The following is a 12749-nucleotide window of genomic DNA, read 5'->3' on the forward strand; positions in this document are numbered from 1 at the left end:
GTCCAGTGTGTTTAGATTTAGGTTTTTTTCAGGACAGGAACTGTCCTCTTACCATCTGTTTTGGCAAGTCCAACCTAAACGGGTCCACGTTGCAACTGGAGCCTCCTCGCGTTACGTGAGCATAGCAGAATCCTAACAGCAGCCCCCAGGTAATGCCCCAAAGCGCTTGAAAACAAATTAAGCGTGCTGCTTGTGAAGTAAGGTGGTGGTCTCATTTCCTCATTCCCACCAGTACAGTTGGCACTACCATGCAGACCATACTCTCCAAACAAGCCCCAGTAGAGGTCGGTGACCTCTGAGTGAGGTCAAGAGACATGTCTCTAAAAGCCAAGGGTGGCATAAAGGAATATGTAAAAAAATATATAGCAGTGTTCGTAGGCATCCGGGGATTTAGCTAAAGACCTGCTTGGTTACATGGTCCGTCCTGTGCTGTAGGAAGTCTTACTGTGATAGTGGCTACATGATATGTTGCACAGTGGGGTTGATGTCTGCCAGTACGTGTCAGAGCTTTCATCGTCCTGACCAGAGGAGGAGAACCTGCAAGGTTCACTAAGGTTTCCTCTTTACCTGAGGTATTCACTATGGAGTTTTTGTAGATGTTGGAGAAGGCAGATCCAAATGTGTGCTTTGCTGGGGGATTGGGAGGTTTGTGATGGTCTCCAGCTCCCAAGGAGTCTTCTTGTGTTTGACTCGAGTTGGGTGTTGAAGGCAGCTGGCTTTCCTCCAGACACCCTCTGTCTTTGGGTGCTACGTGGGCTGGAGGAGCAACGGAGAACTTCAGCTGTGCCTCTTGGGTCTGTGGTCAGTCCTTCAGCTTCTGCATCTCCTCAGGGTTTCTGAAAGCTTCATCGCTTGTTCACTGAAAGGAAGAGACCAGTGGGGGGCTGTGGTTAATTTGGCAGGAGTGTGGTCCACAGTCCAGCTCCTCCGCCTGTGGTGGGATGCTGGGGGCGTCGCGGGGTTGCGTGTTTGCTCTTGCACTGTCTTGAAAGTCTTCTGTGGCCACATGCGCTAAAAATTGTGAGTAAACAGTTCATGGGAGGATAAAGTTCAGCTGTGTGAATGGAGGAGTGTTCTTTAAATAAAATAATAGTGGTGCCAATCACGGTTACAGCTTTCAACCCAGCTGGAAGGTGGGGGAAGTTCTCATTAGCTGGTCTGAAGGCTGAAAAATAAATTACTTTGTTACATCAGGGCATTACTTTTCAACGTGTAATAGATTAAGTCAGCTTTATAACCTTCAGTTTTTATGGATAAGATCATGAGAGTACGTTCTTTTCGTCCCTTTTTTCCTCCTCTTTTGTTTTAACGTGTCTAAGGAACAGCTAATTAATTAGGGCTAAACCCTAAGCAATGTGATTAATGGGACAAGAATCCAAATCGGCCTCAAAACTCAAATAGTCCTGAATAGGCATCAGCTGCTTCTCTTCTTGTCTTTGTGTGCATGGATTCCCGTATATTGTTTTATGCCAACACGCTGAATCGCTCCTAACACGTTCCTTTGTCACCGCTGCGATGGCTGGGCAGCCCTGGACAAGCCCAGATGTGTCTTCGCGGCCACCGCCCTGGGGTTGGCTTCGTTTGACGTATCGTGTTTGCTGGCACTGCAGCAAGTTCACGACGTACGTCCTGCGTCTGGTACAAGTCCCGGTGTCAGCAAGGTTGAGCCGGCAGCAGTCCCGTCTTGGATAAAACACGGAGCAATTAAATGCATCGTCCGCTTTTGGTTAAAAAACAGGTTGTGTATGAAAGCAAAGCAATGAATTTTTGAGCCCGTCAGTTCTCAGCATCCTTGGTGGTGCCAGTGCAGCCCCGGCTCCTGCCTTCCAAAGGTTAACGGGCAGATGGGATGAAATCGGGCTGTGTGACGCACGGGATGACGCACCGTGGGTTAGGAGCAGAGATATCTGTGTGATGCTGGGAACTATGTATTTGGAAATGACTTGTGTACAGGGGGACCTGTGTGCATGGGCTGGCAAGCACTAATGTGACAGCCCGGTGGTGAAGATAAATGCGGCGTTAAAACACAGCGGGAGGGGTAGTTCTGGCTGAGCGTAAGAAATAGTAACGTCGCTGTACAAGTTCCTGGTGAGACCCGTCTGATATCCTCCTTACGGTCCTTGTCAGCACCCAGAAAGATTGATTGAGCCTCGCTGGGGTTGAGGGCACGGCTGCTGGGCTAAGCAGGTAGGGAGGTCCTCTGGGAGAGGAGACCAGGGCGGTTTGTCTCGCTTGGAAGTATAAAGGAGGAGAAGGAACGTAACTGTACAAATAAAACAGAGGGGGGTCTATGAACAGGTAAAATACTGGCTTAGGAAAAAAAAAAAATTGTAGGCTGGGCTTTAATAAATTTAGGCTGGAAAAATAGAAATTAAAACCAGTGCTTGTGAAGAAGCAGAAATTGCTCTGTGCGTTCGGGTTTATATTAAGCTCTAATGTAAAGCTCTGGCAGGGGGGTGGCGCGTACCTCGAGCAGGGGTGTACCTGTGCCTTCCCCACGGCTGACGTATGAACACGGCGAGGAAGTGATGTCTTACAGCTGCAAAATGGAGCCCTGTGCTGTGAAGAAGTGATTCATGACCAAGGCTAAACGGGCAGTGCCCAAACACAACCGCCTGACGCTCATTAGGACTTGCTGGAGAACTGCAAGGAAGTTCCTCATATTTTTCAAGTCACCGTAAGAGCAAGACAAAAAATAGCACGTGCCTACAAAAAGCTTTTTCCAACATGTATAAATATTTACGGAGACTTCTCTGAAGGCTTGCAGATTTTTCCACTTTCTCTGCTTTACACGTGCAAGACATTCTCCTAAACAGCCAATAAAAGCTAAAATTAAAAAAAAAAATGCCTCTTAAAAAAAAAAATGCACACTTCTATATTTAATGCTACTCTTTAATTAGAAGGTCCAATATTTCGTCCTGAAGGGTTTCAGGAATGTGGCTGTCACAGATACATCGGCATAAGCAGGAAGCGGATGATTCCCCTGGGGCCAGACCGCCGCGCCGTCACCGGGAGCGCTATGGAAATGAAGTCACACTATACCCTGCCTGATCTTTCCCCTGCTGAAAGCAAGGGCAGAGCTCGCGTTGCAAGCCAGTGGGGTACATTTGGGCTGCAGCCTGGGCAGGGAGGGAGAGGTTTGCCATCACTGTTGCAATCATGGAAAATCAGTGCAGTATGTGCTAGGGTGCTAAAATCCATCCGGCGCGTCCTTCACCGCACTTTTCCTGTTGTCATTTAAGCAGATGCAACACCCTCTGCCGCCTTCTTTCCCCTTTAGGTGCTTTTGATCATAAGTGGAAACCTGAGTTTCCTCAACTGGCTGACCATCGTGCCCAGCATCGCCTGCTTCGACGACATCAGCCTGGGGTTCCTCTTCAGCTCCAGACGAGGAGGGGTGAAAGAGCGGGTGGCGCAGATGCAGCTCGGAGGGGCAGCCGGGGAGCAGCTTCCCCCGCGATACGGTGAGTTATTCCCAGAGCGGGGAAAACATTGCACAGAGGTGCGTTTGGTGCGCTCATCTCAAAAGCTGTTGTCTCCTTCTGGAGCAAACATGGGTGGGCAGGGAAAGGGCTCTGCCCCAGCATGTTCTCCTCTGTGGGTTGGAGGGTGCCGGGACCTCGTGCTGCGGACGGTGGGCATGAAGCCGGTGGCTGGTCACAAGGGCCCGTGGGGACATTGCCACGGGGGGTGGCTGCACATCCTCCCTGCAGGGCCAGCATCCGCAGCGAGCGCAGGCAGATGCAGCTCCACACCTGAGCCGGTCCTCCTTGCTGTCGCCCCAGTGAGCATCAGATGGCAAACCTAAATAAGTGGTGTGGAATTGCACGATTTATCTTGGGATTTTTATTTTCCCCCCCCCACACACTTCATTTATTTATTTATTTAAACTATTTAAACTCAAGGATGAAACACCCAGTGTGGTTTGCGGCAAGGATTTCATGTTAGAAGTTGGGTGCAGGAGCAGCTCAGGCGTTTGCTGTCCTCTCTGCCCCGTGGTGGCCCTGTGACTGATCTGCCCTCCTGGAAGGGCGCTAGAGCTGCACCAGCGTGCCGCTTCTCTGCTTAAATAACTGACATGAGCCCAGACTTCCAGAAAGAACCAAACTGATTGTTGATCTGTTGTGGGTCTGACAACTCTTTAGCTGACTGGGAGAGAGACCTGGCTGCTGGCAAAGTGGCCCTTCCCCATTCAGTGTCCTCCTTGGAGAGGTGAGAGGAGCAGATGCTTTGGCTACCGCTGGCAGCGTGGGCACTGCCACGGTGGGAACGAGTTGCCCAAAGGAGGGAGGAGGTAAACTCGTGTTCATACCGTGACTATGGAAAAGCAAAGACAAGGGGTTTTGTAACTGAACAAAAGGGATCAATGTGGCTGATGTTTCCTTCTGAAGGGAGTTTTCAAGCAGCCCCGTTCCAGAAGATCGCCCGTGCAAGCAACACTGGGATATTATTCATGGGGCTGCAAAACAGATGTAGAGTTGTGTTCGTAGCATTTTTATAAACCGCATATAAGCAACAAATTGCCTATAATATCAACAACAATCACAGATGCTCATTTTTAAATATACTAAACATCTGTCAGAAAATGAAAAATGTCAACAAGATACAGCATCTGTCTCTAGTCCTTTCTCATCTACCGAGAAACACGGCTTATTAACCAGAAGCGTTAGTTCCAGCAAGGCTAATGTAGTTTCATTAATGCACTTTCTGTGTCTCCTATCTTATGTATTTTGCTGGAAGAAATCTTTTAACAGCTTTTCCCCTCCGTTAGCGTTGCTTTAGAGGCTGTGAGAGCCTGGAGCTTTCCTATCAACTGTATTTTTGTATCCAGTCCCAAACAACACTCAGGTTGCACTTTGCTTTCTGGAGGAGAAGCCAAAGGGTGCCCCTTTGCTGTGGCACTTGGGGAGTCATCGTGAGGGTGAGGTAGATCCTTTTTTTTGAGGAACTTGCTCTTTTTCTGTGATGTTCTCCAGAAAACCTTACCGAGCCAAGGTGGCCAAGCAAGGAGAGCCACCCATACATCCCACCACTCTGGAGTATAGATGTGTCCCTATTCTGGGGCTTTTAAAAAGCTGTAATCTGTAAGTAAAGAGTAGCGTATCTCTAATATTCTGGGTGAATTTGGATTTCTGCCTATTTTTTTCTGCTAACAAAGCAGAGGCTGTTGAGCTGGTGCTGATGGGCTGTGTGGTAAGAGGCTTACCTCGCCCCTGGGTCACCAGAGCAGAAGACAGGAGGGTACCCAGCCATGCCCTGCTCGTGACTTGTTTTTACAAGGCTCTGGCCACATCCTTGAAGTGCGCGTGTGTAATTCCTACTGAGACCTCCAATTCCCATTGCTAGTGTTCAGCTCCTGCCTGCTTGATCCAGATCCCCTTGGCTTGTGTCCCACGCTCCTTCCCCAAGTCTTGCTCCATCCTTGCCATATTGGGTTTGTTTGGGTTTTTGTCCTGTATTAAACCCTTTTTCTCTATGACTGAGTACCTGTGACCCCAAGGGCATGATGACGATCACCACCTGCTGAAGGATGAGCAGTCCGTGTGTGGCTGTAAAGTGACCTAAGGAGCTGCTGATGCTCCACCATGTGGTGGAGGGCTCTGTCTCTGTACCTGCTCTTTAGTTACAGGCTAGAAAGTTTAGCCCATCTAAAAGACAAAAAAAATGCCCGACGGACTCATACTGCTCTCCCAGCAGCACTGGGAGCAAGGGGAGGCATCTTGGCGAGCTCCTTCCCAAATCAAATGATTCTCCAGAAATGTTCTCAGACTAAACAATTATTAATAGCTTCTGAGAGAGGTTCAAATAAACATCCCTCTCCTGCAGAGATAAGGGGAAAGCGACATGCAATTGCTTTGAATCTGATCCTTTGGCTGTTAACGTTAAACAAATTTAAGACGGCCATAAGGGTAGGAACCCCTCAGAGGTCACGTCTGCTTATTTGTCTGATTGCAGTAGGTGTCTCCTTAGCCTGAAATCCAGCACAGCCCTGCGCTGCTCCTGCAGACCGAATTCCAAAGCGCTGGTGAAGCAACGCGCGGCTCACGAGAAGCAGAAAGAGATTTGCAAAAAAGGAAAACGGGGTTTGAAGGGAGTTTAGTGAGCGAGAGGGAGGGAAAGGCAAGGCAGAAGTCCGGGTGGCGAGAGCCTGGGGCGGTGGGGAGGAGGCAGCCCCGGGCAGGAGCGGCGCCCCGAGGAGCTGGAGGCACTCCACGTGTGGCTTACGAACCGGGAGGGCAATTTTGAGCAAGGTGCAAGTGCCAGCTGCATTTTGGGTTTGTTTTTTTTTTTCCCTGGTCTTAAAGCAATGATTAATCTTAACATTTTCGACATTTTTCTTTTTAGCCCTTTCTCAGACTATTTAGAGAAAGGCAGATCTCCAGAGCGATAGCGTATGGCCCTCGGCAAGGTCGGCTTGATTACGGCGGAGTGTTTGTCAGCCCAAGAGCTGAGAGCAGCTCTGAGCACAGACAGGGTCCCGGCTGCCACGGGGGGGTCAGGCAGGGGAGCGGGGGGAGCAGAGCCCATCGCCGGCCCTGAAATAACCTTCTTCTGGTCTGCTTTTGTGTCCCCAAACAGGCTGCTACGTCCGCAAAGTGGTCAACATCTCCTTTGGCCTCCTCATCGCTTATCTCAGCATCCCGGTTGTCCTAAACCTGCTCAACTCCAGACAAGTCATGAACACCTCCTTCAACCCGCTCAGAATAGTGAACACCTACGGAGCTTTCGGGAGGTACGTGTGTTTTCACGGCACATCGTATAGCTCTGCTCCTCTCTCCAGTGTAGTCTGATAGCCAGTCTGTGTGCCTTAACCCTAAGGAGAAATCCTAGAAATCCTTCCAGCAGCCAATAGACTTGGAATATCTGTTTGGGAGGGAGAAGGAGAAAAGGAGCAGGTTTCTTTCCCGCTGGATTATAATTTATGGAATACCTGTTTATGAGAGAGAAAGAGAAAAGGAGCAGGTTTCTTTCCCACTGGATTATAATTTATGGAATACCTGTTTATGAGAGAGAAGGAGAGAAGGAGAAAAGGAGAAGGTTTCCGTCCCACTGAATTACAATTTATGGAATATCTGTTTATGAGAGAGAGGGAGAAAAGGAGCAGGTTTCTTTCCCACTGAATTAGAATTTATTTTCTTTGAGCCCCTTTTAGTTAGCTCATTATGTTGATGTAGCGAATGTAATATAGCAGGATGAAAATATCCATAAGAGAGTTCTTCCAGTGGATAGTCTTCACCATCACCAGCCCGCTATATTTATGGTGAACTCCTCTTCCCCTGCGCTTTTGCTCTCCCTCATGTAAATATTCACATAAGCTATTGGGTAGCAGATTGAAGGCCAACGAAAGGAAGTGCTTTTTCCAACGAGTGACTTGGGGAATTCATTGCTACAGGAAACTGTGGAGACGAAAGTATAAATGGCCTCAGAAAAGAACGAGACAGATGGAGAGGACAGGCCCAGCAGCAGTCAGCCTGGCTGCTGCCTTCAGCTCAGGAAATCCTGCTCATGGCTGCAAGGTGGGACTGGACAAGGGAAGCATCTCCAGCTGTGTTTGTAACCAGGCTGGTTTTGAGGCATCTGAGTCTGGGTTTTGTGGGGACAGGTCACCAGGCTTAGGTGAGCCACGGTTGGGTTCACCGTACCTGTTCTTGCGTGCCAACCCTCTCTTCCAACTGAGAAAATGCTGAAAAACACGGCTTCATCAGAATAGCTTGCCCCAGGGACAGCAACAGGGCTAGTCTTCTCTCTATGGACTTTGCCACCACCTTGCTATGGTGGCTGTGGGGTGTTCCCCAGAGGTCTGAGCTGAGGGTTGGGATGGGCAGCTCTTGGATTAGTGGGCTCCGGACAAGGTCCCACAGGAGAAGCCAACAGTAATTAAATAAATAGGTTTTATAAAAGGTGAAGCATTTATAAAAAGGCTGTTGAGAGGGCTGGCTGAGCCGATGGGAAAGGGGAGGAGCAGATCTCACTGGGAGCACTGGAGATGCAGAGGACACCTAGAGCATGTCAAATTAATGTGATGTTTTTCCACAGTTTTTCAAATAGCAGAAATTTTGGGGCGGCGGGGGTGGGGGGGGAGTTAGAAAAAAACATGATTAGAAACATCAATGCTAGTTGTGGAAAATGCTGAAGTTTCTCCTTTTTTTGAGAGAGAGAGGGAGAAATAACCCCTGAACCTCTTTGAAGGCTGGAGCGGTGAAGCTACGGGAGATTGTTTTCTTTGGGTTGTTGTTCTTTTTCTTCTTCAGTCTATGGTTTCTGTTTCAACAGTTACCAGAACCTAAAGAGCATGTGATGAAATGCTGCTGTAATATGTTTGTAATTCCAGCCTATGTAAACCAATAAAAAGAGGATTGCAGCTTATAATGAATATACGATTATGTGAAACTTGACATATTTTGAATCACACAGTAGGAACATACTTTTATTAGTAATTTGGTGTCCCTGATTTACAGTGTGTTTCTAACCATTGGGCAGCTGGCCACGGCTCATAACTCAGCCCAGCGTATAATATGGAACTTGGCTGGAGAATCCCAAAATCTATTAAATGTAGGTAACAATTATAAGCGGAGACGTGCAGCATTCCTCGGGTTGTAAGCATCTATCACGTGAAGCCGTTGGGGGAGAAGGTGGAGGCTGTGTGATTCCAAACTTTCGTTTTCTTGGGTTGGGGGAAGAGGGACCAGAGTAGTAAAAAATTAAAAGGGTGTTGGGAGCTGCACAGCTTTGATAGGCAGAGTTACGCAGCTATGTGTTCGTTATGGAAAACAGCTCTCCAGTGTAGGTGAGCGTCACTGACAGGTCATTGAGAACTTGATGATGGCGTTTTCACATGGGCTTTCCGTGGCCTGGAGAGTTTGCCATCCCCACTGCTGTGCAGAGAGGGTCCAGCCAAGCAGCAAAGGGAATACGCGTGACCTGCCCTAAGGCTGGGCTGCTCTTTAACCAAGTTCCTACACATCAACTGGGTATGGGGGGCGTTTTTTTGTTTTCATTTTCTGCTTTTCTTGGCTTGGTTTGCATTGGCTGACACGTTACCTCCTCCTCCTCCTCCTGCTGAGTAATAGCTCCATGAGACCCATCTTCCAGCTGGGATGGTGAAATGTTTGGGCGTGTTACATTACAGCTGTTAATGGTGCCCCAAGAGTCAGCTCCTGGGGGGTGCTCCGTATGGGGCCAACCACCAGCCCAAGGTTCAAGCAGCTGTAGCCAGGTAACCTGGGCTCATCGCGAGCATGTCCTGCCCTTTGCCGTGGCCAAATTCGTGCTGGAGCTCAGCACCCCGTAGCCAGCAACGTTGCAGGGAGAGCCAGGCTCGCAAAGGGGACACTGGAGTGTCCCAGCTGGAAGCTGCTCTGCTGGTCCCACAGCTGGAGGTGCCAGGGCCAGACCTTCAAAACGCAGAGCCCGGATTTCTGTGTGTGATCACTTGTGAAACTTCCCCTGCAGATGTCGTTGGTGGCCGTGCCGTCAGGGCAGCCACACGTGCCAGTTACAAGCCAATATTTTTGCACATGGCGCATGCTTAAGATCTGGAGATGGAGCTACGTTTTGTGACCATCTTTCATCTCCATTTTCTCATGGCATCAGGAGCTTGTAGTCAGAGAGCTCTTGTGTCACGCAAGTCAAAAGTTTTCTTCAGAAGCATGGGGCCAAGAGAGAAGCTGAGGCAGGTTGAAGATGCTCATGTGAGACTTGGGAGACACTCGTTATATTCTCTCCATGTCTTGGACAAGTGTTAGGCTCTGATTGAGAAAGACAGACCCATCGATTTCAGTAGGAATCATCTTTTTGGGCCGTAGTCCCTCCTTGGACTTGCACAACTACAGTGTGATAGAGGGGAGCGTGGGAGGACATAGAAGTTGAAGTTTTCCATGTACTTTGCTGCTGGAGAGAGAAAAGTCTGCTGGATAGGCAGGTTCTCTGTAGCTTGACCCATCAGGATCCAACTGTACCACAAGGCCATCGACTCACATTGCCGTATTGACTCTCATAAACTCGCATTTTACATGACTTGAGATAAAAACCAATATCATGTTGTGTCCCACAGCATTACCAAGGAGAGAACAGAAGTCATCCTTCAGGGGACATCCAGCCTGGATCCCAATGACCCCGCTGCTGTCTGGGAGGAGTATGACTTCAAATGCAAGCCAGGGGACTTGAAGAGGAGGCCGTGCTTTATCACCCCCTACCACTACCGCCTGGACTGGCTTATGTGGTTCGCTGCCTTCCAGGTAAGTGCCTTCGGGTGCTCTGAGACTTGGGTGTCCCTTGACCAGGAAAAACAATTTATATGAATTTACTATGTGTTGGTGTGGGTGGAGGAGTATCTGAAGCTCTGGCTAAGTTAATTATATTTAAAAAAAAAAAGGTTTGTATTCCTACAGGATGTCTGCTACTAGTGTAATGAAACTCTTGGAAATTTTATGTGAGGCTTTTTGTTTCTCAGCAATACCAAGAGTTCCAGACATTGAGAAAGCCCCTGGAATGCACCTGCCTGGCGAAGCGGTGGCACAGCGGGGCAGAAGCTGCCTCGCAGGGTGCCCTGGGGCTCACCAGGGCTGGCAGCATCCCCGGCTGCCGGCTTCGCCAACCGGCTTGAACCCCCGTCCCTCTTGGGGACACCCCTGGGGACACCAGCAGTTGCTTCCACTGCCCGCCTGCCTGCATACGGACGTAGGGTCCCTCCAAATATTTTCCCCACGTGGTACCAGCAAACGGGTGACAGCCATAAATTTAAAAAGAGAAGGCGGGGAGGGGGGGCAACTTGTAAAATTAATTCTTGTATGTTTTTTAGCCTGTTCTGCAAAATCTTGTTCACGTGAGCAGGAAAACTTGGACTGGGTTTTACCAAACTGGGGCTTACAGCAGTGGCATGAGGCAAACCCATCTCAGATAATCACGGGCTTTGCTCTTTGTTCCTGTATCCTCTCCCGGCATATCTTCTTCCCTCGCTCCTCTCCCCCCGCCCCAAACTTCTCTGTTTGCTTTCTTTGTGGTATTTTCATTTAGGCGCCTTTTGGATTCCTCAGCGATGACATAACCATTGCTCTTTGGCTATGGTTTTATATTTACCCCGCTAGTTTTTGTGTGCTGGAATTTCATTTAATCTGCATTAGGTATGCTTATCCCTCAGCAAGACGACAGCAAAGGTTAAAACTCAAGCCAGCAGCGGTGCCCGGCATTACATGAAGGTGCAGAAGGTTGAATGGGAGCTGTTGGTTTAAATCGGACTGTATTTCGGGAGGGCTCCGGCAGCGGAGGAGAAATCCAGCTCACCCAAACGAAGGTTGTTTCTGAGATGAGAGAAAGGCTGTTTGTTTCCAGGGCAGGAATATCCCAAAGGCTTTCAAATACAAAGTGATCTCAGGTTTTAAACCAAAAGAGGCATAAATAGTGATGTGTCACAGGCGAGCGTGCTAAGGGACAGCATCACACCGCAGCGCTGTCTCTCCGCAGAGCCGGACCAGGCACTGAGCGAATGGGACAGCCTGGGGAGGAGGAGGAAGAGGAGATGACATGGCCTTTTCGCATCTTTATTATTAGTGTTTCATTCACGGAAAGGTGCCCCCAAGTGTTTCTGTTCTCCTGGGTGCAGGGGGCGGCTGGCGCCAGTGCCTGCCACAGCGTCTGTCCACACCAGCTGATGAGCAGCAATTAGCGTTTGTGGGTCTCATGCCCGGGCCGGAGGAGGGTGCTCGCCTCCCCCTCGGGTGGGTGCGTGCCAAAGGTGTGCGCCAGCCCCGAACCGTGCCCATCACCTCCTGGAAATGGGTCTGTTGGCCCTTCCAGGCCATTCCAGCGTGCGCATCCCGTGCCCACGGCAGCGCTCCCTCGTCCCCTCCTCCTGCTGGCGACTTTCCCATGGCCCTCCCCCGGTGCACACAGGTCTCCGTCCAGCATTTTTAGATCGTGCTTACAAGAGTTATTGACAAAAGGTGCAGAAAGGAGAAATAAAAACTTCTGAAAAGTGGGGATGACTTGATGAGAACAATAGGAAGGCAGGTAGCCCAGGCACAGCAGCAGGCATTTCCAAATCTGGATGTGCAGGAATTTAAATACCTGCTTAAGCATGGAAGTAAATCCCATCTGAAGTAGCCAAATGTTTGTTTGAAAACTGTGAGTTGTATATTCGGTGCCAGCTGTCATCCCTGGGAAAGCTGGCTGTCCCGTTGTCGTCCCTACGCTGCCGCAGCCAGGAGAAGTCGCCGTCATTCAGTTGTTGTTTAGGCTGGAGTCACGCAGAGCTGCAGAAAGGATGAGAAACCAAAAGTCGAAACCCCAGAAGAAATTTGTAAAGCCAGGCAAGTTTTGCAAACCCCGTACAGTAGTTTACAGAGTCCATAAAACCAAGTTACTTCAGCCTCTGGATTAGATTTAATTTGTTTTTGAAAGTTCTGGATTTTTTCTACGCCACTGCTCGCCGTCTGCCCCATCGCTTCCCGAGCCGGCGGCCGCGGGGCTGGTTTTGCAGTTCGTTGGCGGTGACCAGGTAAGGAGCTGACATATCCAGCTCTGACAGGCTGCAGAAAAGCCGGGGACTTGGGGGGAAGATATTTACCATCCCTTTGTGCTGCTCGTGACAGGTTCCTCTTTGCACCTCATCACCGCTTGACATATGACGCCTTCCTCCGCTCGGGGTTTCCTGCAAAACTTTCCACCTTGGCTATAGCTGCAGGATTCGCTTTGAAGAGCCCGAGCACGGGAGAGCCCGGCCCTTGGCACGGCTGGCGCGGGGCGGTGTG

General features: G+C 49.6%; 1 protein-coding gene across 1 annotated transcript in view; it reads left to right on the forward strand.

The window, feature by feature from the left end:
* The window catches only part of LMF1 (lipase maturation factor 1), a 200425-nt gene that overhangs the window by 168152 nt on the left and 19524 nt on the right, over nucleotides 1-12749 (forward strand). The window contains exons 7-9 of the mRNA XM_009888557.1: nucleotides 3281-3464; nucleotides 6580-6733; nucleotides 10055-10238. Coding sequence (XP_009886859.1) covers nucleotides 3281-3464; nucleotides 6580-6733; nucleotides 10055-10238 — 522 coding nt within the window. The remainder of the gene's footprint in view (nucleotides 1-3280; nucleotides 3465-6579; nucleotides 6734-10054; nucleotides 10239-12749) is intronic.

This window comes from Charadrius vociferus, unplaced genomic scaffold (genome assembly GCF_000708025.1).
Source record: "Charadrius vociferus isolate BGI_N301 unplaced genomic scaffold, ASM70802v2 scaffold27, whole genome shotgun sequence".
In the NCBI taxonomy this organism is placed as follows: Eukaryota; Metazoa; Chordata; class Aves; order Charadriiformes; family Charadriidae; genus Charadrius; species Charadrius vociferus.